The 25281-nt window shown below is 35.3% G+C and overlaps 1 protein-coding gene across 4 annotated transcripts in view; it reads left to right on the forward strand.

Moving 5' to 3' along the window:
* Nucleotides 1-943: 943 nt before the first annotated feature.
* LOC128208076 (mitogen-activated protein kinase-binding protein 1-like) overlaps nucleotides 944-25281 on the forward strand; it is a 48211-nt gene continuing 23873 nt past the window's right edge. For 3 of the 4 annotated variants that reach the window (XM_052911403.1, XM_052911405.1, XM_052911406.1), the window contains exons 1-21: nucleotides 944-1102; nucleotides 6411-6502; nucleotides 11055-11175; nucleotides 14292-14384; nucleotides 14673-14789; nucleotides 15031-15126; nucleotides 15525-15707; nucleotides 16054-16214; nucleotides 16495-16564; nucleotides 16942-17055; nucleotides 17318-17464; nucleotides 17690-17704; nucleotides 18595-18661; nucleotides 18921-19035; nucleotides 19321-19412; nucleotides 19591-19787; nucleotides 20019-20137; nucleotides 21284-21535; nucleotides 22119-22223; nucleotides 23201-23465; nucleotides 23762-23906. In XM_052911403.1, coding sequence (XP_052767363.1) covers nucleotides 1022-1102; nucleotides 6411-6502; nucleotides 11055-11175; nucleotides 14292-14384; nucleotides 14673-14789; nucleotides 15031-15126; nucleotides 15525-15707; nucleotides 16054-16214; nucleotides 16495-16564; nucleotides 16942-17055; nucleotides 17318-17464; nucleotides 17690-17704; nucleotides 18595-18661; nucleotides 18921-19035; nucleotides 19321-19412; nucleotides 19591-19787; nucleotides 20019-20137; nucleotides 21284-21535; nucleotides 22119-22223; nucleotides 23201-23465; nucleotides 23762-23906 — 2647 coding nt within the window. In that variant the 5' untranslated portion in view covers nucleotides 944-1021. The remainder of the gene's footprint in view (nucleotides 1103-6410; nucleotides 6503-11054; nucleotides 11176-14291; nucleotides 14385-14672; nucleotides 14790-15030; nucleotides 15127-15524; nucleotides 15708-16053; nucleotides 16215-16494; nucleotides 16565-16941; nucleotides 17056-17317; nucleotides 17465-17689; nucleotides 17705-18594; nucleotides 18662-18920; nucleotides 19036-19320; nucleotides 19413-19590; nucleotides 19788-20018; nucleotides 20138-21283; nucleotides 21536-22118; nucleotides 22224-23200; nucleotides 23466-23761; nucleotides 23907-25281) is intronic. The other variant, XM_052911404.1, reaches the window with a different exon arrangement.

A 25281-nucleotide genomic window follows, 5' to 3' on the forward strand; every position in this document is an offset into this window, starting at 1 on the left:
AAAGAACAAAGCTAGACAAATAACCTTCAGCAAATACATGTAAGCTACCGCTCACACTCTCTGACAAACCATGGTCACTAGATTTGGGGAAGATGACGGTATCACAAACCTTGGTATGCATAAACTGTTGTGTCTAGTATTCTTCTAATATGCTGCTCCTTTACCTTGTTTGTCAAAATTCTTACTGATGAGTATCGACAGTGAGTTACCCACTGCCAGTGGCGTAGCTACATATAGGCCTTGTAGACCTGGGCTGACAACTTTTTTGAGAAATGACAAATTTAAATAACCCTAAAATGCAATAAAAATAGCTACTTAAACACATTGAACAACTGCGTGCAGAGTGTATTGCTTAAATTTATTGCAATTATTGAAATATAATTAATTGTGTGTTATGTAGAATATATAAAGTCCCCAAACTCACATAGAACTATCAGGCCTACAAGTTTTTTAGGCATAGCTACGCCTCTGACGGCTCATTAGACCACTTGTCTTGTTTGTATTCCATGAAGATATATATGTGCAATAGCCTTTAGAAGTTCAGTTTGAATATATGAAATGTCTTTGAATAAAATAAAAGAACCTTTCATAAGTACTGACTACTCACATATTAAAAAGTCAATGAGGCCAAGAATTTCAGTTAAATAGTTTTTCTCTGTCACAAATAAAATTGAAAATGTTACTTGCAAAATCCAATAGACTTTGCCTAAAATTCCCATTTAAGCTCGAAATACATATAGTTACTCAGAAATATTAATCGAAAAAGCGAGCGCACGATGCGTGTCTTGATAAGATAGACCTTCTATGAGTGACTTTAAAAGTATCTCTTCCACGAAACATATTTTAGTTTAATGTAACCCATAACTGTACGGTACAGAGTTTTCACGGTTACAACAACCAATCAAATATTAGTTATCATTTCATTCGGATAACTTTTAAAAGTTCGCTGAAACGTGAAGTTCATTTCGTTGGGATTTTAAAGTTTTAATTTATAAAATTAAAATGTGACTTCGTACATAAAATGGAAAATAAACATCCAAGAAGGATATTAAAATCACCTGTCGCCAAACGACGGAGTAGACTTGTGCCAAAAGACCAAAAGGTAAGTCAAATGCATTCATTTTCGTGATAGGTGCCATTTCTGTTTTGATTTCTTCAATACAAAATTTGACAGGTGAGTAAATTTGACTCACCTTTGATGACTGGTTTGTCTGAAACCATTTAAAAAATAAAAACACCGGGTTTCTCGATAACTTTTGATTAAACCTGATATACTAAAATATCCGACCAGCTTCTTTTCTCAAGCTTCTTCTAAGCCTTATTCGAATTACGGACCATGGACATTACGGACCAGACATTACGGACCAGATTTAGGGACACTACGGACCAGATTTAGGGACATTACGGACCATGTTCGGAATCTTACGGACCATGATTTAAACATTTTTTTTTTTTAATTATTCACTCATTAGTTTTTAATTTGTTAATAAATACTTGAATATGAGTGCTCAGTATGACGTTATATCTTCCATATAACTGTGAAAAATCCTGTGAAGTTCGAATAGATCAATGGTTCAATATAAAATCTTGTGAAATTCCAAAAGGTGTTAAAGACCTATGTATTTATAACAATTATTTGAAAAATAATGAACAAAATTTGAAAGATTGGCAGTAAAATCAGTTAAAAGCAACAGAAGAAATATTTTCCAAAACAGTTTATTTCCCAAAATAAATCGAGCAGAAATATTTTCCAAAACAGTTTATTCCCCAAAATAAATCGAGCACATATAAGAACATATCAATGTTTGTTGCAATTCTTGCAAACTGATGTTTAAAACTGGCAATTTCTGTTGCCTTAATTAGTGTTTATTAGTTATAATTGTACCCGTAATTATCGGCGGTATATTACAAAAGAAACAAACATTATACTGACAACTTTTAATTGGCAATCATAAATGTGTGAAAACCCATTGTGACTGCGCACTTTCACTGAACCTTTCAATTAAAACAGATGAAACGGAAAACAAACAAATATGACGATCGAAAGTTTATTTCAGAAAGCAATCGATCACCTATGAAAACATTAATATTCACATTTACAATTATAAGATAAACACATATTTCGTTCGTTATTATTCACATTATTATAATATTTTATTAAAAATACATTAATGTTTAACATTGGAATTTCATGGGATTTTTCAGTTACATTTAAGATAATTGTGGTACTGAGCAATTATATTAAAGTATTTATTAACAAATTTAAGACCAATGAGTGAATTAATTAAAAAAAAATGTTTAAAAACATTATAAATCATGGTCCGTAAGTTTTTTAAGATGGTCCGTAATGTCCCTAAATCTGGTCCGTAATGTCTGGTCCGTAAGGTCCATGGTCCGTAGTGTCCGTGACCCCCTTATTCTACTTAAAATTCACTTATTTTCCCAAATTTGAACTGGTCAAACTGCCATTTGAACCATTCAATTTTGGCCGGCAGACAGTTGCTATTGAGAACACTGAACACTTAAAATCATACATATTGTCAGGTCTTGGGAAGTGGTGCGGCTGCGGCGAGTTGCATAGGCAGAGAGTACTCAACAGTGCTCTGTGAGGGCCTTTTTTTTCAAATGTGTAAAGCAACAGCCTCAATCAACATCCTATAGCGCTGGTAACAAACGTGAAAGTTAACTAAAAAGAAAGGAGGTAGAAACTGAAAGTAAAGCCTTGACCACACAAATTTCACACATTTTTCTGTACAGATTTTCTGTGCAAAAACCAAAATAAAAATAGCATTTTTCGGAGAGGCAACAAGTTCTAGCCTCAGGAAAATGGTGCCGCTCTATGCTTACTTACAGTTGCATAGGATATGGTTGAAGAACACCATAAAGTCGAAACAATGCACCCCTGTTTTTACTGATTAACAGTAAGCTTATAGTATATCAATCAATCAATCAATGTATTTTATAGTGATGGCCAATCGGCAGATTTTCATTATTGATGAATAGGGGTTTCCATACATGGTTTATATATATATATGTATATGCCTCAGATAATGATGTTTTGTCATTTGTGTAAAATTATAAACATTTAGATTAATGATCAGAAAAATAACTGGGATGATCAGTAAATCTAGCCATTTCCTGGACTTGATTAAAACAAAATTTGATTCAAACTCTAATATGAAATAGTATTTTTAGCTTCAAAAGGTGAAAAAAGGATGTAACTATGATGTAAGTTTCATTTTCTAAAGCATTAAGGGTCTGTTTTGTTTTTTTGGTGTTTGTGTTTTGTATTTTCTCTATCCTCTCTGTTTTGGCACATGTACGTTAGTTTGCATCTAAATGTAACAGTCTGGTAGGGATCAAACCAATGATTCCTCACACTGTTCACCTCCTTGCTTTAAAATCTGTCTAAAAAGTGAGACAGTGTATGTGGCATTAAGTACAGCTAGATGTATAAATAATAAAAATATGCATGTTTATGGAATACACAATTACGTAATATATGAAGAGTATTGTCATGTGTTTATGCATAAAATAGTTATTTTTAATAGTCTTTTTGTAAAATAACCATTTTAAATTCTCTTAGTTCATGATTTGCAATGTTTGTAAAAAGAAAAATCAGAGAACAAAAATACCCATAAACTGGGTGTCTGGATCAGCCTTAAAAAGTTGGGGTGCGGGGGGGGGGGGGGGGCTATGTGTACATGTAGGTAAATACCAGCAGCCAGGTTAGCTCAGTTGGTAAAGCAGCATGCTGAGTGTTCCGGTGGTTGTAGGTAAAGTCCCCCACTTCCACACTTTTCTACTAAGACTGATTTACTTTTTCTACTACATGTACTTTAGAAATCCATTTCAGGTTGTATTTATTAATTTTATAGACTTAAGGGTGGCATTACCAACTATGCTGTCCTCGGGTCTTTTGTTAAAGGAAGTTGGAGGTATATTGCTTCCTAGAAATGAGTTAAAACTTTCAAAATTGATTCTTTGGAAGTACAAAAACTTCAATAACTTTGAAGAAAACTTCCTAAGTTGAAAATTTGGAAGTTCAAAATAGCAAAACCTGGTGTCTATATAACTTTATGGTCACAATTTTAATAAATCTTGAAGTAAAATGAATTATAACAATATTGATCTGTGAATTTGGCAAATAATTTGATTTTTAACATGCTATTTGAAAAATAGTGGAAAAAAATATTGTATTCGAGAAACTTTCAATTCCACAGTTCAGTTAAAACAAAATTGATGGACAGGAAGTTCATACTTCCAGTTACAAATTCTTAATGGGAGCCCTGTGTACTCCAGCATCTGATTCTCTTGTTTGTCTGTTATTACTCCAAAAAGTTCACTATGGTGAGAGTTGCAACACATTTATTTCTGTTAATTCTTTTTTGACTGACATTATTGTATACATTATGATTTAAAAACAAATGTTAATTGAACTTTTGTGCCAGTGCCAAATCATGTTTATTTTAATTATAGATGTGATTTTTTTTTGTATTGAAAACAAAAGATTAATTTCTTTTGTGTTGTGCATATGATTTATTGTAAAATAAATATGAACACGTCTAATATTTTGAATATACAGACAGCTGAACTTATGATATTTTTTGGATTTAGCTGTTTGTTCACAAATCTGACCTCTTTTCCGGCTCAAATTAGTCTGTTTGTTTGTTCAAGTTGATAAAGACATTTAAATGTTAATCTGGGCAAACACTATCGTCCACTTTCATTGATGGACATGCTAAGGTGACAGTTTAATACCTTAAACTCTTAAACCCAGCCACCCTAAAATACCGAGTCTCAATCATGCAGTTTTACCTCATTTTGATGAGTAACTAAGTATCTCTTAGCTTTATTCATTATAATTTGTTATGAGGTTGGCATGACTGAACAATCTAAACTTGTAAATGCATGTACTTGTACTTCTAAATTCTTTTTGAGATGAATGCAGTAAGGGTTTGCATGTGTCCAGTATTTCTATCTATGTCTTTGCAATGCATAATTTGTTCCATTAGAGAACAGCCTAAACGCTTTGTCTAATGTTTGTTCAGCAAGCTTGTCTCTTGTGATGGCCAGTCAGTTCTTGGAATGCAGATAAACCGCAACTTAAATGGTTTGGATACAGATCAGATTCAAATAGAGATTTCTAGCAAGATTCGGACATTTATCTAATTGGATACATTCTAGATTTTGATGTATAGCTAATCTGGTAATACAGGTTTTTGAATAATTAACAATCCCATCCATCAATAAACTTATTGTGTGACTCAGACTAATCTGTATTAGCCCAAACATGGCTATACTGGAGGGATAAATTCTGTATTTGCACCTTTGCCATTTCTTATTACAAACTTCAGGACCATCAAAAATCCTCAATATTGCATTTATACCAAATGAGGTTTTGCAAGTTTAGGGACATCATGTTTCTTTAACAAGTAATTATTGTTCATTGATTAATACACAAAACTTAACATTCTCTGGGGTAATTTTGTTACAAAAAGCCTTTGTTCATAAATGAAAATAAGTGGAACAACGTGGACATCATGTTATTTGACATAAAAACTGGTGTAAAATAATTTTTTAAACCTAAATTAAGTGAAAAACTTCTCCATTATAGTCCCTCCATAAGGTCTGTTACAGGTCTTATTTCAGTCAAATAGGCAATAAAATGTTATAAAAATGGGCTTTTATTACATAGAATAAGCTTGTAAAATTGCTGGAGTGTCATACAGTTTACCAACATTTAAAGCATTGATATGGTATAGAAACTTGTGAAGTTGATGTAACAGTTCATAACCACTTTGTTCAAGAGTTTAACTATTTACACTTGCTTGATTGTGTCCCAATGTAAATATTCAACAGAACCGAATTCAGGGGTTACAATATAATGCGGTCATTGTCACTATTCTAACAGAATTATCAAATACACAGCAAATTGATATTTTGTTTGTCCAGTTATAATACAACTATCGGTTATAATAACTAATGATGTCAGATTACCACTTGTAACTGGACTAATATTGTGACAAGATTGGTGTTATTCATTTGTACCAAGATAAAAATACTTTTTTATTTGCCCTCAATAATATTAAGACCTGTTTAGCTCTGGTAATTTCAGTTAAGACTGCCTGAGATGCATTACTTTCAGTCCACACAATGTACAATTCACTTAACTTTCTGACTTCTATAATATTCTGAACATCAAACTTCTATAAAAATCAAACTTTGAACAGTTGGTCCCTGTGCTGAGATTCCGAATGTGTAGTTTAAAAACAGAACCATTTTGTTATCTTTGATTGAAGGAACCTATTGTATATTGAACAGTTACATAACACCATGTAGAGTTCATTATTTGTTCCCTTATTTTCTTTACTCTTCATCATAATGAGATTGTTGTTGTATCATTGCAGGTTGTGTTGGAGCGTGTGCTTGGGCTGACCGCATCCTCCAATGCTACATTCGCCTGTGACCCCAACACAGGCACACTTGCCTACCCCGCCGGGTATGTATCTGTTCATTTGTGAGTTGTTTGGGGAGACTGAAGGGAATTTTGAGCAGTCTGAAAACTTTCAAAATTGGCTGCTACTTATTGAATGTTAACAAGTCAATTGCTACAGACTTAGTATATTCAAGTTAATTTTAATTCAAGATTGCTCTTTTGGGGTAAACTTCCTCGGTTTTAGTATCAATTTTGCCTCATCATGGTCTAGACATTTGAGATGCAGTGTATCAACAAACTAGAGTGGACACTGACAATGGTGACCAATAGCCAGAGGGTGTGGAGTGGAGGACAGTTGACAACTTTGTTAAATATTGTTTGCATATCCTTACCTAACCTGTCTGATGTAATTAGTGTTATAATATATATTATCAGATGTAAGATATCCCTCATGAATTGAAAGTGAAGAAAGATGTACTTATTGTACACACCATGCATTTGTTTGCTGGGGGAATACATTGCAAATATTTATTTAGAAGTGGTCCATAGTATTGCAAATAATGATATGATAGTTTGCATATTTGTTCATAAATCTTACTAAATTTCCTTGTTTTTTTATAAAAATTTGTATGCCTTGTAATGTAGAATATCAAGGGCTCTTATTTTTGTACATTTGATTCATTTTGTATTAGTGAAGATGTGAAAATGTAAGTGAAAGTGCAGGGCGGCAGGCATATCATGGCTCAGCCATATTACAGCTTCTCACCTGAGGGCCGGTGATTGCCAGGTTAAGTGTTAGTGTCTCCCGACTGACAGGCTGCCAGGATAACATCTGGCACACTCAGTCTTGTTTATGTGCTGTTTTAATTGTAGGTAATGAGGGTAATTTCAGGTTACCATTGTTTCAAGTGTTTTTTTTGTGTTGTCCTCTAATAACCTCTTAACCATGTTGTTTTATAAATATTTCATTTACGTTTCTACAAGGTCATGGATATGACAGCTTCATACTGTTACATGTACATTGCACATACATATATTTATGCCCCCTTTTGAAAAAAGTGGGGTATATTGTTTTGCACATGTCGGTCGGTCGGTCGGTCGGTCGGTCGGTCGGTCTGTCTGTCGGTCGGTCGGAATACCAAATGGTTTCCGATCAATAACTTGAGAACGCTTTGACCGAGGGACCTCATACTTGGTATGTGTATTGGTCATCACCAGCAGATGAACCCTATTGATTTTGAGGTCAGTGGGTCAAAGGTCAAGGTCAGTGTGACCTTTACATGAAAAACGGTTTCCGATCAATAACTTGAGAACGCTTTGACCCAGGAACCTCATACTTGGTAGGTGTATTGGTCATGACCAGCAGATGAACCCTATTGATTTTGAGGTCAGTGGGTCAAAGGTCAAGGTCAGTGTGACCTTAACATGAAAAACGGTTTCCGATCAATAACTTGAGAACGCTTTGACCCAGGGACCTCATACTAGGTAGGCTTATTGGTCATGACCAGCAGATGAACCCTATTGATTTTGAGGTCAGTGGGTCAAAGGTCAAGGTCAGTGTGACTGTAAGCTGAAAAAAGGTTTTCTGATTGTCCATATTTTATTTAAGTGTCCAAATCCTACTAACAATTTGGCTCCCAAGGGGGCATAAATGTTTCACTAACATCTCTTGTATTTTTTATATCACTCAGTTACTTATTTATCCCTTTCAAACGTAGAGCCTGAAGGCCAAAAATTCACCATACATAGCCTATAAACATTTCATCAAGGGTTCATGAGCAGGCTGTTTAACTGTTTCTACAAAATGACTTGCAGCTCCACCATAGGTCAGAAGTATGGGTAAGCTTTGTAACATACACTTAATACTTTCCAAATGTTCGAAATTCAAAATCTTTTCTTCGGCCTTGTAATCTCATTGAAAGCACCTGGGGAAAGTTGGGAAACATTGCACACTTAATCATTATGAGTTACAGTTGTAGGTAGTTTTTTGTCTCTACTGACACTCGTATATCAGCACTTTGATGTGTATCCATGTACACCTGTCAGCGCAATGTTCAGCCATTGTTTTCCTACCATCAGCCTTGTCTTTGAAATCAGCTCAGATTGCAAGCCCACCAAGGTAACACAGATCCCAGTGGCTCCATTTGTAAGTACCACATTGGGTGTAAACTCTTCTCCCACTCATTTCTAGAATTCCAGATTGTAGTGATGTCCTACATACAACCTATTATATAGAACAGGTATTAATAAATCTGTCATAATTTATCTTTGTGTGCTTTTTGATTTCCTAGATGCGCTAGTTCATCAAGGGTTGATTGAAGTTTTTGCAGGCCTCTGTCACTTGATGTTAGGTATATATTGCATTATAAGGCCATACTGTTTTATTCTTGTTCACAAAACTAAGCTAACAACTCTAAAAACATACAAAGCCATTGCGAAAAAAAAATAAAAAAATACTTTACTAAGATATTTAATAGACAATGCATCATATCAGATAATTAAGTGAAGGAAACAGCATAAAAACAAAACAAACATCTTTCAACATTGTCAGAACTCATTTTGAGTATTTGGAATCTTTCAAAATAATAGGGTGTTTAAATGTTGTGAGAGGAATTGACTCTTTTAAAGGCGAGGATAAGTTTCTTTCGAGGCAGCATACAGTGCATACCATTCAAGGGCGTTTTTACTATCCTATTGGACACTAACAGTAAAATTTTGCCTTCAATGAGGATTGCTCCTCACAAATCCTCAATATTGCATTTATAGATGCCATGTCAGATGGCAAAAGGATAGCTCAGGGTCACCTGACACTAACCTTTTCATCCTTTCATTGGTATCGTTTCAGAACCAAAGATAGTTGTTCTGGTTTTTTGCTCATGGAGCTCAAACCTAGGTGCACGTAGATGCTATAATTAAATGGCATGGCCTTAAAGGCAAGTGCTGAATTTTCAAACAATCATAAAAATCATAATAGTTGTATACAATAATGACATTGGCTGGTTTTATAAAGTAGTCATTTGGATTCACTTGACTATCTTTTTCAGGACTTATTAAAGTTGTAATGAATAGAATTGATATGTTCCCAAATTAGCATAAGTATGGTTTATTTGTTCTTTTTTGGTGGCGACTATTCAAATTTAAACTTTGTTATAATGTAATTAAGTGTCAGATAACATGTTGATATTTGATAGAGAACACAGAGCTATCATATTACATGAGCAGATATAAAACAACCAGGCCTGAATGATGTACATGATGGTACAGCCTTGTCATATAATATATATCCGTATTAATGATATTAGATGATACTGATAAAAGGCGCAAGTAAGCCATCTGCTGCCATCGGCATAAAAGTAGGGACTAGAATTAAGTAATCTTGCAATCATACATATATCTGAATGTTGTTACATTTAATGCACATTTTAGGATGTGATACTTCATTTAAAAAAGATGTCAACTTGTATGCTTTATGCTAAATTAGGTGTCAGAATTCTTTAATTATTTGAAAAAGACGAGCATTTAGATCTTCATAGTCTGATTCACACAAGGTGTGTTGTTAATCAGTTGAAATCCTGCATGAGAATGAATACTGGCTGATTTGTAAGAATATATTACTTAAATCGCTGAAGGGAATAAACAAATGAGCAAACAGTTTTCTTAGTAAACATCTTAGTACATGTAGTTACATAAGATATGATGGTTTTGATAAACACACATGTACACATTGCATTCTATTTATTTCTTTGTAATGGTACATCATCTGATGCCAGCCATTTTTTCCCTGGAGGCAAACCTCAAGACTTGTGATCAAACCTGCCTGACTGATCTGTATTTAAGGTTTCTTACAAAATGTCCTGAATACATTAGAGAAATTTGCAGTTGTTTTTTGAAATTCATCACACCATTATCGCTTACTTAAAATGTATAATATGATTATAAATAGATATTGGCAGTTGAAAACTAATATTATACTTTAATTAAACGTAAATCTCAACATTTTCTGTCAGAGTCCTGTTGTTAAAAGTTCTTCACAGACCAAAACAATAAGCAATTTCACCTTTAGCACCCTGTACTTCTTAAATACCTTTTCCTTCATGAAACTTGACAGTCTAACAAACAGTAGGTTTCTCTTTTAAGGGAGAGAATGTCAGTGTCATTGTTCAAAGTATAATGTAGGTTTCTCTTTTTTTGAGAGAATGAGTTGCTTTAGTTCAGAGGTTTCTTTAATAGGACAGAATGTGAGTTCCTGAAGTTCAGAATCCACTTGTATGGGAGAAAATGTCAGTTGTTTGAGTTCAGAGTATACATTTAAAGGAGAGAATGGCTGTTACCTTGTTTCAGATCCTAACATATGTTGGTCTCTTTTTATGGAAGAGAATGTCAGTTGCATTGTTTCAGAGTCTGTCAAAGGTCTTATCTAATGGAGAGTGTGTTTTGTTTCAGAATCTAACATCTTTATGGCTATTTCTTGGAAAGAGAAATAACTACAGGAGAGTGTGTATTGTGTTTGAATCTAACGTCTATAGGACTATTTCTTTTAAAATATACAAGAGAAACTTATGTGCATTGTGTGTCAGAAGCTGAATGTAACATTACTGATGGTTTGCTTTTTCAGATGTGTGGTTGTGTTGTACAACCCAAAGAAGAACAAGCAGGGCCACATCTTCAATGTGTCGAAGAAGAACATCACCTCGCTTGCCTTCTCAGGCGACGGCAAACACCTTGTCACTGGAGAGGTATGCGTGTGAACTGCGTTTTATGATAACTAGGGGCTAGGTCTTTAATGTAATACAGAATGTGGAGCTGGGTGTATAACATCATGTTTTCAGTTCTATGAAATTGCATTTTTATCTATGCAGAGATCGGCCTTATTGAAAAAAAAAAGTTTGCAACTTGTGCACAATTTGATGATGGATGGAACCATTGCTGTTATAAGGTAAATAGTTGTAGTCCCACAGTGAAGCAGTAATTTAGGTACACATAAACCCTTTGAAAAGCAGGTTATAGAAAGCTTTTGTAAATCTTTATGTCAGTGTGACAAGTTTTAAAATTGTAAATAATGATGTTGGACTAGGGTGTCATTGTGTTTGCATACAATACAATTGTTGGAATGTCCCTGCTGTTTGAAGGCTGCTGTTTTCTGTTCTGATCCCTGAGGTACTTAACCCTCCGTCACCTGTGATGTGTGTGCTAGGAGGCTGTATTGATCCTTGTGAACATGTTTATCACCTAACTGTAAAACAAACTGTGAATACTCAACTAAAATACTATATAGTTTAAATCCTTTCATAGATTTCAGATAGAGGTGTATCTGGGGTCTAGTGGTAACACACTTGACTGTCGATCCAAGGGTCGCAGGTTCAATTCCCCGTCGCACCATTAAAAATACTAATCTTCTTTTGGGAGGGAAGGGGGATGTTTTATGGTGTCCCTTGTGACAGTGCTATAAACTGGTGCAAGTTATAGAACCAGGGTCTCTTTAACCAGGGTTACATTCTGTCTGTGCAATATGCTCCAAAAAACGTAAAATGATTACAATCTTATCAGAGCACTTGCCAAATGGGCAAGGCGAGTGCGTGCGTGTGTAAATAAGCTTACACACCACCAGATTTCAGATGAGGAATTTGTAGATTAGAGTACATTGTTTAAAAAGTATGTTGCATGTTCAAAAAATGTGGCTAGAAAAAGTACTGGTACTATTCATGAATTATGCATAACTGTATGAGAGCTAAGTGTAATATGATTGTCAAGCTGTTTTCCCCATGTAATCAAAAGGAATTACTTTTGATATAACTATTGATTAATGAAATGTGTGGTTTCATACATTGCTATTTTTATGTCAAGGCTGTTTTCTCTGTCAATATTATATGAAAGCTCAAATATTTGTTGAGATAATACCATGCATTAAGTACTTACATATGGCAACAATGAGCCTACATGACCAGTTAACAGTGTTACACGCTTGACCAGTCATATTTTCAGTATAGCTATGTTAGCCAGTCTAATGATTTATTTTAAAAATTATAATAACGACACTCCTTATTATACCCCCACAAACGAAGTTTGAGGGGGTATATAGGAGTGAGCTTGTCGGTCGGTCGGTCGGTCGGTCGGTCTGTTGGTTTTCATGGTTTCGGGACGATAACCCATAAAAGGCTAGACAGATTTGAAAAAAATTTGGTACACAGGTGTAACATCAGAAGATACAGGTCAAGTTCGATATTGGGGCTGGTGGGGTCAAGGTCACTGTTATTAAAAATAGAAAAACGGTTTCCGGACGATAACTCATGAAAGGCTTGACAGATTTGAACAATTTTTGGTACACAGGTGTAACATCAGAAGATACAGGTCAAGTTCGATATTGGGGCTGGTGGGGCCAAGGTCAAGGTCACTGTTACTAAAAATAGAAAAACGGTTACCAGACGATAACTCATGAAAGGCTAGACAGATTTGAACAATTTTTGGTACACAGGTGTAACATCAGAAGATACAGGTCAAGTTCGATATTGGGGCTGGTGGGGCCAAGGTCAAGTTCATTGTTACTAAAAATAGAAAAACGGTTTCTGGACGATAACTCATGAAAGGCTTGACAGATTTGAACAATTTTTGGTACACAGGTGTAACATCAGAAGATACAGGTCAAGTTCGATATTGGGGCTGGTGGGGTCAAGGTCACTGTTACTAAAAATAGAAAAACGGTTTCTGGACGATAACTCATTAAAGGCTAGACTGATTTGAACAATTTTTGGTACACAGGTGTAACATCAGAAGATACAGGTCAAGTTCGATATTGGGGCTGCTTGGGCCAAGGTCAAGGTCACTGTTACTTAAAATAGAAAAACGGTTTCCGGACGATAACTCATGAAAGGCTAGACAGATTTGAACAATTTTTGGTACACAGGTGTAACATCAGAAGATACAGTTTGGTACACAGGTGTAACATCAGAAGATATAGGTCAAGTTCGATATTGGGGCTGGTGGGGCCAAGGTCAAGGTCACTATTACTAAAAATAAAAAAACGGTTTCCGAACGATAATTCATGAAAGGCCAGACAGATTTGAACAATTTTTGGTACACAGGTGTAACATCAGAAGATACAGGTCAAGTTCGATATTGGGGCTGGTGGGGCCAAAGTCAAGGTCACTGTTACTAAAAATAGAAAAACGGTTTCCGGACGATAAATCATGAAAGGCTTGACAGATTTGAACAATTTTTGGTAAACAGGTGTAACATCAGAAGATACAGGTCAAGTTCGATATTGGGGCTGGTGGGGCCAAGGTCAAGGTCACTGTTACTAAAAATATGAAAAACGGTTTCTGGACGATAACTCATGAAAGGCTAGTTTTTCTTGTCAGCAGTGTAACTTCTAAATTACTCAACAGATTTAAATAAAACAATACATGCATGATAAAAGAAGATGCAGTGTGCAGTAACCTTGGAGTTATGGCCTCTTTTCAAAGGAATGGTTTGCCATTCCTGTGTCCAGGCGGCATTTGGGGGTATTCGTCTCTTCTGTGACAGCTCTAGTGTTTTTTTGCTGCCTCCACTTGGTCTCTGTTTAATATCTGGGTGCTGCATTTATCTTTTACATAAATATTTAGGCAATAAAGTTTGGATTTGAGCTGGTTTTAGAATCTCATCACAAACACTGTGATACAGCTGCTAAAGGGAGGTTTTGAATGATTATTGAAATATGTTCTCTATATTTATCTTAGGGGCATTTAAGAGACCACTATGGCTTCATCAGTTAATCTGGAAAATTTATGGCTAAAAAAATGCATGAATTTTAGTGCAAGCAGATAAATATTATGATCAAGCTTGAATTTACATGGCTTGAAATTTCCTTCTGCAGAGTGGCCACCAGCCGGCAGTACGAGTCTGGGATGTGGCAGAAAAGACCCAGGTGGCAGAGTTCTTGGGACATAAGTTTGGCATCATTTGTGTGGTCAGTATTGATTTTGTAGGGAAAGTTTAACAAAGGTCATTGTTCTGGGTAGACAGTGATACCCAGGCGTGGTCAACCTTGTTCAGCTCACTTTATTGGTGCTTGCAAAGTAATGCTGTACTAAAATATTAAAGTTTTGATATATTCAACTTTATTGTCATGATCATTTCAAATTGAATAATTAGTATGTTCCATCTTGCAATATTTTTTTTTTTTTATAGTTTCCTTCTTTATGAATTGCGATAAAACACACACAAACAAAATTGATAGTTAACATTCATATTCCAGGCATTTTCCCCGAACCTTAAGTACATTGTGTCTATCGGGACGATGCACGACATGCAGGTGTGTGTCTGGAACTGGAGAACAGGCTCAAAGGTCGCCTCCAACAAGGTCTCCAGCAAGGTAAGACTCGGTGTATTTACTTGTAACAAGGTTTCATGCAAAATATTTACTTTAATACTTGAGGAAACCTTGAAAAGAGATTCATTTGTTTGTGTGAGCTAATGAAAATGTGAAGACTCTTCTTAATGTCCTAGAAACAATCTGACGTTTTAAAGTTTTTTAATCAAATGTATTCCTGTTCTAGTCTAGCTGGACTATAGATGTGACTATTTACAGTTCCATTTCTCTGTGCTTGTTGCAGGTGTCTTCAGTGGCATTTTCAGCAGACGGGTCCTATTTTGTGACAGTGGGGACTCGTCATGTGAAGTTCTGGTACCTGGACAGCAGTAAATCCAAGGTGGGTGTGGCACTTGTTTAGTTTAAATGTGATTTCGACACATTTGGAAGAAAACACTTCCACAACGTGTATGTAAACTATTTGTTTACTTTGTAAATCTTGCAGTACATGGATATAGATGTAATAAGGATCAGCAACCAATTGTATAAAACTGGATAACTCTTTGGTTTGCTCATATTTAGCTAAAGTGTTTATTGATTGGTCAATATTTATCCAACATTTACTATTGACCGGTCAAATATTTTTAATGTGCAAACTACCCAAATCATAACCTTTGGACAACTTATAAAACTTGTATATGATTGGCTGTTGAGTTTGATTACAATGTTCAATTACTAGATCAATATCTTAGCATGCTGCATCACTTATACAACATTCTGACATTTTGTTTTTAACAGATCAATGAAACAGTTCCTCTTAATGGCCGTAATGGTATCCTTGGTGACCAACGTAACAACTTCTTCTGTGATGTGGCGACGGGCACAGGGTCACAGGAGAAATCTACATTCTGTGTCACACAGTCCGGCTTTCTCTGTCAGTTCAATGAAAAACGACAGATGGACAGATGGGTTGAACTAAGGGTAAGAAAGTCTACATGTTATTGATAACAGAACTTTAATTCCACTTTAGCGTATCAAATAACAAATCAAATTCAAATATCTAGTATTTTTCCCACAGGATTGTAATACTCTTTTTCATGCAAAAACTTAAACCAGAAATCTGATAATTACTCCTCAAAACTTTAAAAACATAATATGGAGAAATTTCCATCATTTTGGTAGCAACAGTTATCTCTCTTTATCAACTTGGGAAAACAGGCCCATGTTGTCCAAGGCATCCACTTATTAAGGTAGTGATTAATTTCTATAAAAAATCATGGTCAAATATAAGAAACTATGCTGCATTGTTTACTTTGTTATTTTCTAGACCACAATAGCCAACTGCATATCTGCATCATCAAGGTACATTTACGCTGGCTGTGCAAACGGTGTGGTGCGCGTGTTTTCAGCAAAGACCCTAGAGTATGTTGCAACCCTTCCCAAACCTCACTACCTTGGCAACGATATTGCGGCACCTAGAAACGACAGGTATGCTCAGTTATGATTGGAGACTTACATTTTTATATGGCTTTAATGGTGGGAAAATGGTATTCAATTATGTCTTAATTCAGCACAGGATTATGTTGTGTAATAAGAAATGCGCAACTCTATTATTCACATATGTTTAATTCTCACACGTTAAAATTTAATGTTTCATTTCATTTCCAGATAATGGTATATTTTGTCACAATTATAGCTTTTTAAACTGGTATTGAAGATGATCTGATTTCTTTGAACTTCATTCACGGCTCTTAATGTATATTTTTAGACAAGGCATCCTTAATGACAAAAAGTACCCAGACACCATCGCAATTGCCTTCGATGAGGAACATTCAAAGGTACTGGTATACTATTCTTGTGATAAAACTGTCTTGCTTTGATGTTTTTAGAGTGAAAAAGACAGAATAGAGGGTTTATCCCTGCAGCCTGATGTTTTTTTAGTAAATAAAGATTTTAAATTTTGATATTTCAGTTTTAATGAATTGTAGATAATAAAAACAATATTGTAGTAAAACAACTGTATTTTGGGAGTTTAAAACATTTACCCTTGTGTTGAAGTGGCATGTATTTACATGACCACAGTGTGTATGTATGGAATGTCCATACACTAAAGTCTGTTGTCTGTGTTTTTGTGCCATATATCTACAACGACCACATTGTGTATGTATGTGTGGAATGTCCATACACTATTATCTATTGTACTTGATGTGTTTAGGTGACATGTATCTACAACGACCACAGTGTGTATGTATGGGACGTCCATGACCTAAAGAAGATTGGCAAGGCCTGGTCATTTCTTTACCACAGCTCCTGTGTCTATGGCGTGGAGGTATATTGTAAAAGCTGCCTAACTGTCTCATATTATCGTCTCCAGGTTTAGATCTTTATCAAAAACATTTGCAAAAACAATAATATAAAAAAAAAAAATCATGAAGCAAGTATCATGAATTTCAATCATTTGCCTGCAATTAATGTCCTGTTTTTTATGCTTTATAGAAATGAAATATGAAGTATGTTTAAATATTACCATGATCTAATGATACATTTTGTTCAAGAATGAGCCTGTTTTATATCCTGCCCCTCTGTATCAGGTATACCCAATGTTAGAGGAGGGGAAGACCCCTATATTACCTCCCAATTCCTTCATCACATGCTCGAGTGACGACACCATACGTATCTGGAATCTCGACCCTCACATGGCTGAGACCAAGACGTACAAGAACAACATATACTCACATGTAAGTGCATATACACTCTTCTCGTTTGCATTACATGAACATCATTCCCCATTTTTTAAACAGTTCACAACCTGAAAAGATTATTTTTTGCATAGAAAACCTTTTTGTTTCTGCTTAAAAGTATTAAAGATTGTCTTAAGTGTTGAAATTGATAGTGACAGTGATTTGCTTGCTTTATCATCATTAACTTTGTTCACTGTCTCTATGGAGCTTATTTTGTTAAAGGAATATGGTTGCATAGTAAGTACAGCACTGATTTCAAGCATTCTATTTCTACCTTCTCTCCAAGGGACAAGGGAAGTAATGCTGGCAGGACTGAAATTTCTTTCTGCAATTACTTCTTTTTGAGTTTACTTGAAGCTTTACTTGCTTTTCTTAGCCATAGTAAATGAATAGTAAGACATGTTTCTTGATGATTGAATCTGAAAAAAGAATTGGGTCACTCCATTGAGTTGCTCTACCTAAACATGTAACAGTAGTAATAATTAGGGCCTCATTATACAGGACATAGACTTGAATGGTGGTTAAAGAAATTTTTCATCTATTATACATTTATAAAAATCACAAAATGTTGTATATTGTTTTTAAATTCCTAGTTGAGGGCTAGATGGTGTCAGTTTCTGTTTGTTATAGGATTTAGTGTGTAATGTTCAGAGGTATTTTTATATATGAAATGATGTTGTCAGTTCAAATAAGTGCAGTGGAGGTGGGTGACTTTTCTCATTATTGAGAGGTCTTGTGCCTCCACTGCAGGCAATCATAGCTGCTATCTTCACATATTTTCGAAAAGGTTCTTTGATTTAATTTCACACAAGGTTATGTTTTGTAATCCCATTTCTAAACAAGATAAAATGAATACCTCAACAAGACACATTTTCATACACAACCTCACATTTGAATCTTTTATGATGGTAAATTGTCTTTTTTAAACAAAAATACAAGTTGACTTGTGGCCTTTATCTGTTTCCAGTGGTTAAAACTCTTCAGATAGAGGTCCTACTGTAAAACATGCGTAGTTTGTTTATGTAGTCAAAGTATCTAATTTGTAACAATACACATATTCGCAATGAATCTGTTACCCATGTAAAACTATCATTCATTCACTGAGACTGCCATTTAATGAATTCTAGGACCTGTTGAAGATCATGTACATGGACCCTAGCCTTGCCTCACTCTGTGATGTCGACTATAATCCTTGTAAGTTAGGTTCTTACTAATTGATTTGCAGGTATTTCTAATTTCTCTAATTCCTGAAAACAGTCTATTGCATGTAGTACAGGGAATTATTCTTGATATTACAAGGATATACTCATATGAAAAACTTTCCTTCACAGATTTTGCTCTTGAAATTGTTAATTTCTGTCTAAAGCTGATCACTTACATTGCAAAATAAATTGTTATGAAAAAACTAAATCACAAAGATGTAATTATCAAAAAAAAATTGTGTTTAAAACAGCTGGTGCTACAGATAAGACGGACACAAACTATGATGATAAGAATGGCATTCGATCAATCCGTGTGAGCCCAGATGGTCAGCATCTGGCTTCGGGTGACCGCCAGGGAAATGTCAGGTATTCACTCATTGAAAGTAAAATTAATTTAAGTGATCCTTTTTGAAACATATTGAAATGGGCTTCCTTTGCAAACATGATTTTCCAAAATCTTATATTGCAAAAGAAACAACACGTTTAATTTTGTATAAGGGGAACAAGAGGAATAGTTGTACTTTAATTTTTGAAAAAAAGGGGGAAAAAATGTTAATAGGTTACAAAATTGCAGTAGTCATTTAAGCATATATAACTACAAGGAAAGCTGAAATGTAATGACTTGCCCATAAGATGTGTGGCTGTTTCCAGGATCCATGACCTTGAGAACCTGATAGAGATAAAGCAGATCGAGGCTCACGAGTCAGAGGTGCTCTCCCTCGAATACTCACACTGGAAACCAGGTACATGCACACAATTAGAGGACTCAATACCAGTCTTTATATTTCACTTTGAAATACATCAAGGTGTGTTTTATAATGAATCAACAATTTTTTGAGAGTTCACCATGTTCAAAAATATTGAGTTATGTATGGAATATGAATAGCTGTTAATGTTTATTATTTGCTCAATTCAACACAGGTCCTAGTCTGCTGTCATCATCAAGTCGTGACCGGCTGATCCATGTGTTTGACACTGAGCAGCAGTATGGCCTCCTGCAGACATTATCGGACCACTCATCGTCCATATCGGCTGTCCGGTTCACCCACACAGATGACCAACTGAAGATGATCAGCTGTGGAGCAGACAAATCAATACTCTTCAGGAATCTCCAGCAGGTTAGTGTTTTGTATTTTATGTAAGCTATATAATTGAAACATTTGTAAATTTAAGTTGATACCAATTGAATTATTATGTGATATAAGTACGCTTGAGGTATTTCACAAGTAAAAACAAGTAGTGGTATTCAGTTTGCAAAGCAACAAGAAAGTGCTTCAAGTGGTAAGTTATTTATAATTCTGTAAGTGCAATGAATGTCTTCACTGATTTTTTGTTTTATATTTTATTAGGACCCAGAGTTCCAGTTTACGCTGGCAACCCATCAGGTGGAAAAAATGACTCTTTATGACATGGTGGTGGACCCTGAGCATACTGTAGCTGCTATAGCTTGTCAGGATAGAAACGTCAGGTAGGAGGCTATGTACATTGTCTTCTTTATAGACATACTTAGTGATGGACACTGACCAACCCTAAGAAGGAGGCTGTTGAAAATTTCATGATATTTCCTTTAAATTGTGAGAGATGTACTTTATCATGTATGGCTGTTAAATGCAAATTTGACTATTGAATGTTGAATTTGATGTCACACACATCACAGCAAAAAAACATTATAAATCAAACACACATCATAATAAATTCAATATTTGGACTGGCTTTCACCTTTATGCTAACATTGAATCTAGATAAAGCTTGATGATTAACCTCAATATTTTTAAACAATCAGGCGGTTTGAAAAGGACAGTATGAGTTGCATACAAATATATTGTGAAGTTTAATATTATGGTAAGAAAAAAAATCACAACAAAAGATGAAATGTTTGTTTTATTTTACTACTATGGTACAGGTTTTCCAAACATTACCAGCTGACTATCATTAAAACTCTGCTAAACAGTTAGGCGTGTATAATATTTGGGTAATTTAGTTTAATTGATGTAACAGCCATGTACAGTCAAAATGAATAACAAAAAATGCCACCAAACCAATAACACAGGCAAACCCATCCATGCATGTCCTGGCAATGTTGCTGGCAAACCAGAACCACCAGTGCAGATGCACAACACAAGAATACATGGCTGGCAAACAAACACCACCAGTCTGATTAAAAACACTGATACACATTTCACATAACAAGAATGACCAACACGAATGTATGTGAAGTGTTTTGGTGAATTATTTATGGAAAATGTTTGTGTTCAAGCAGTACTGTAATATAAAATAATTGTGTTAAGGTTATGTGACTTTGGAAAGAATATGGACTTGTAGCCATTCTCTCCGCGGCATGAACATAACTGTTGAATGTTTTCCTTACTATAAAAACAATTAATTATAGTTAGCCTTACACCCCAGGCAGAAATTCATGCCACAATACATTGGGAAATTTGTCCTCCATAAACACATTTAAAAAAAAACATATTTTTGTACAAATGGTTATTTTATTTGTAATAATGTCCTACGGCCCTAAATTGTGGACCGCGGCTCATAGTGAGAAATGTCCGATCACCAACCATCCCACTTGTAGATCCTTGCTCAAAATACACATGTACATCTATTTTAGAGTATACAACATAAAGAATGGGAAGAAGAAAAAAGAGTACAAAGGTTCACTTGGTGATGAAGGAACTCTGGTCAGGATGAGCCTGGACCCTTCCGGTTCCTATCTCGCCACCAGCTGCAGTGACAAAAACATCTGCCTCCTAGACTTTGCCTCTGGGGACCTGCAGGCGACCATGTTTGGACACTCGGAGTTTAGCACTGACGTCAAGTTTATGAATGATCTTCGACATCTCATAACAACCAGTGGCGATGGGTAGGGTTTTGTATTAACAGTCATGTTTATAGGAAAATGTTCAATAATGGAAACAGGGCTGCTAAAGGTTTCTGACCACACCGGACCAATTTTAGTCACAAAAAATGGCTAAAAAATTGTCCCAATTTCGGTCAAAATGACCAAGTCAGCAGAAAATGTTATAACCTTGTTAACTGTGTCAACATAACCAATAGACCAACATGCCCATAGCTCATCTACGACAATCAATCAATATCTGTAAATTGGCGGTCCAAACACATGGTAGATCACAGGAGACACCATTAAAGAAAGTATGCCAAATAATAAATGCTAATGTGGCTGATCATTACATGAAATTATGCTTCGTGTATAGAAAGTAACAACTTTGTTTTGTGTGTGGATTTTTATTTTGAAACCCGAGTTAACTTCCAGGGAATTTGTTTACACAGTAAATCTTCATTTTTGCCAAAATAATGCTTGTGGTTTTCAAAAAAACATTCACAAGTGATATGTATAAAAATACACAAAATGCATCATTTGTCAAAAGTTAGTAAAATAATTAACTGGTACCTGAATACTAATAAAGCACACATCTGTGTTTCAGATGTATATTTGTGTGGCGGTTGCCGCAGGAGATGACCAGTCAGATGCATAACAAGATGGCTGACACAGGACAGGCTCTGGCACACATATCAAATGGCCTCCCCAGGTTAGTGGTATCAATTTTTTTCAAGTTTAAAATTAAGATATAAGTCTGTTTGGTAAGAACAGATTACATAAACTACCGTAAATGAGTGGTTATGAGGCGCTAGCGTATATAGGTAGCAGGCAAAACAATCCATAAAAAACTCGAGGAGAAAACTTTAAATCTCTAATATGGTTTATAGGACGCAATGAAAAAATATTAAAATTGTCTGCAATTATTGGTGGCCATATTTGTTTACAGTGACAGATATTTATTTTTTTTTCGTGAAAATGACGATGGTTATTTTAAACCATGCAATATTGAATACAAAGCAAAATATGTTTCTTTGTTGTATTTTTCTTTTTATATAATAATACATAACAAATTGTTTAAAATAATAGTTCATAGCCTGAAAAGGATATTTACTTTTATTACAATTTGTAAGTATTCTTTCTGATGGTGTATCATAAACGATGAAACCTTATATTGTACGTGTTTGTTCTCAACATGTCAACATCTGGTAAAGAACGTGGCAAAATGTGAAAAAACATGACTATATCGCATGTTTATTATCGCAACAGTTTGTACTATTGGTATGTTAAACTGCTTAAAGGCACTGCAAGTTTTTAACACCTTTACACACCATTGACAAAAAATAATATTGAATAATTTAAATTGCACAATATTGAAACTTTAAAATCATTTTTTTAATTGGAAATCTGAGGGGGAAAAGTGCTTCTTATTATCAGTCATTTACGGTAGCTGACCGTCTTGCCAAATATTGACCAAAGTGCCTGTTTGGTAGATAATTTTTTTAAGAGAATAATGATTTGAAATATTTCTTTACAATAAACTTGTGAATATAGCAGATTAATGTATACTACTTTAATATATCTGCCCAATGCAGAACTTCTTTGAACTTTTCTTATCTAGATTTTAATGACTGTAGACAATGATCATTTAATGTAGCTAACTGTGACATGCCCAACTATATATTTCAGGCCAATGCCAGTAACAAGTCTTCAACATGACATACCAGACTTTGCACCAGGTGTGAGGGCCTTTGACAGCCCAGAGAAGTTGCTACTGAAGATGTCGGGAGGTCTGCCGGCAGTGGAAGAGGGGGAAGTTGTGGGGGGCTTCGTCAGCCCTGACAAGATACTGAATCCCAAGGCTGCAGAGGAGGGGGACGTGTCATCTCCTGCTCAGGATGGACCCGACAGTCGCTCTTCAATTGCCTCCCTGCCCAGCTGGGTGAAGAAACATGTAGGTGAAACTGACACAAGACTGTCCTGGCTTTTTGCTTTCGTTAAAAAACAGACTTAGTATTTCTATATTGCATTATTTCAAAGACAGACATTGAATTACATGGTTTGTGCTAAAATACAAATTCCAATACTGTTGTACAACTGAGAAGACTGAAAGGAAGTCCCCTTACTAATGGCATAGAGAGAGACAAACATACAATATACCACTTTTATCACATAATTGTTTTTTTACATCCGATCTCATGACACGAGACAACAGGTTGGTAACTAAAGGAGAAACTTTTTCTGTTACAGATGGGAATGGAGAATGTTCCTGACTGTGATGAGGAGGAGAAGGATGGCTCCAGCCAAGCTCCACGGGGTCGCTGGGCACAGAGAGGGGAGACTCAGAATGTGGTACTAAAGCAGCAGGATGGCAGGTCCGTCAGTGTCAATGAAGGTAAATACAATAGGCCATTGGTTGATTGTGAAAAGGGTCCATCAGTGGTATTTGGGATGGGGGCATGTTTTCCGAGAGAGGGTACACTCAGAATGTTGTCCTTAAATGGCAGGATGGCAAGTTCATCATTGTTTATGAAGGTAGGGGCTTATGGTGTTAGGTTGTAAAACATTATTACATGCTTTGAGTGCTTTGCCCTGAAAGAAGAAAACGGTCGTCAAACTGTTCTTAATGAACTTTTCCAAGTTTATGTTTATTGAACATTTGTCTAATGCTATTGTGATAAGTTATAGTAGTACAGTTGTTGGTCAATACCTGAGCAGTTATCCTGTATTAAGTGATAAAAAATATGCCATACTTAATGTCTGCATGTTATTGTTTGTTTCCAACAAGCATCATTGTTTATCCTGAAAAACAATCCTTAAAGAATACAATGAAGGGTTGAACAGAGTTTGTTGTCCTTACATGAAAGCTGAAATGAATGCATGACTTTCCTAGAGATGATTACTTATTGCCAGTGATTTCCCACTAATCTTATTAAAATGTGATAATGCTGTAAATATGCCATAAACAATGATCTCATTACTTACATCAGCTAGTGCACACAAGATTTGTTTTTCAAATAGAAAATAAGACAAGGTCATTCACTTTTTGTTGCATAGTAGTCTGACATGTTGTATGAATTCTGTAATTAACAAGTTCAGTATGTCAGTTTATAGTTACAGAATTATGAAATTATAAGCTTATGTTATTACTGTACTATAATAGTAAGTATTAAGCCAATCCAAGTACTCTTGAGGTCTTAATTGGTCGGAGTTGAAAGAAGGCAATGAAGCAGAAGTAATGATGACAGACAGTCACTAGCTCTTGACAACTGCAATATACCTCTTCAGAATATCATGGTTAATGCTTCCAAGATTTCTTTTGAATGAACAGATTTTTGTTTCTGATCCTGATGAGGGGACTTATGGAACATAAAATAAAATTAAAGTACATGTTATAGAAGACATAACTTAATTCTAAAAAGGCTTAACTATTAGGCTATGGGTAGAGGAGTAAAAAGGCTTAACTTTGAGGCTATGGATAGAGGAGTAAAAAGGCTTAACTATTAGGCTATGGGTAGATGAGAAGGCTTAACTATGAGGCTATGGATAGAGGAGTAAAAAGGCTTAACTATGAGGCAATGGGTAGAGGAGTAAAAAGGCTTAACTATGAAGCTATGGATTGAGGAGTAAACAGGCTTAACTATGAGGCTATGGGTAGAGGAGTAAAAAGGCTTAACTATTAGGCTATGGGTAGAGGAGAAGGCTTAACTATGAGGCTATGGATAGAGGAGTAAAAAGGCTTAACTATGAGGCTATAGATAGAGGAGTAA

The sequence above is a fragment of the Mya arenaria genome, chromosome 11 (assembly GCF_026914265.1).
Source record: "Mya arenaria isolate MELC-2E11 chromosome 11, ASM2691426v1".
NCBI classification, from domain to species: Eukaryota; Metazoa; Mollusca; class Bivalvia; order Myida; family Myidae; genus Mya; species Mya arenaria.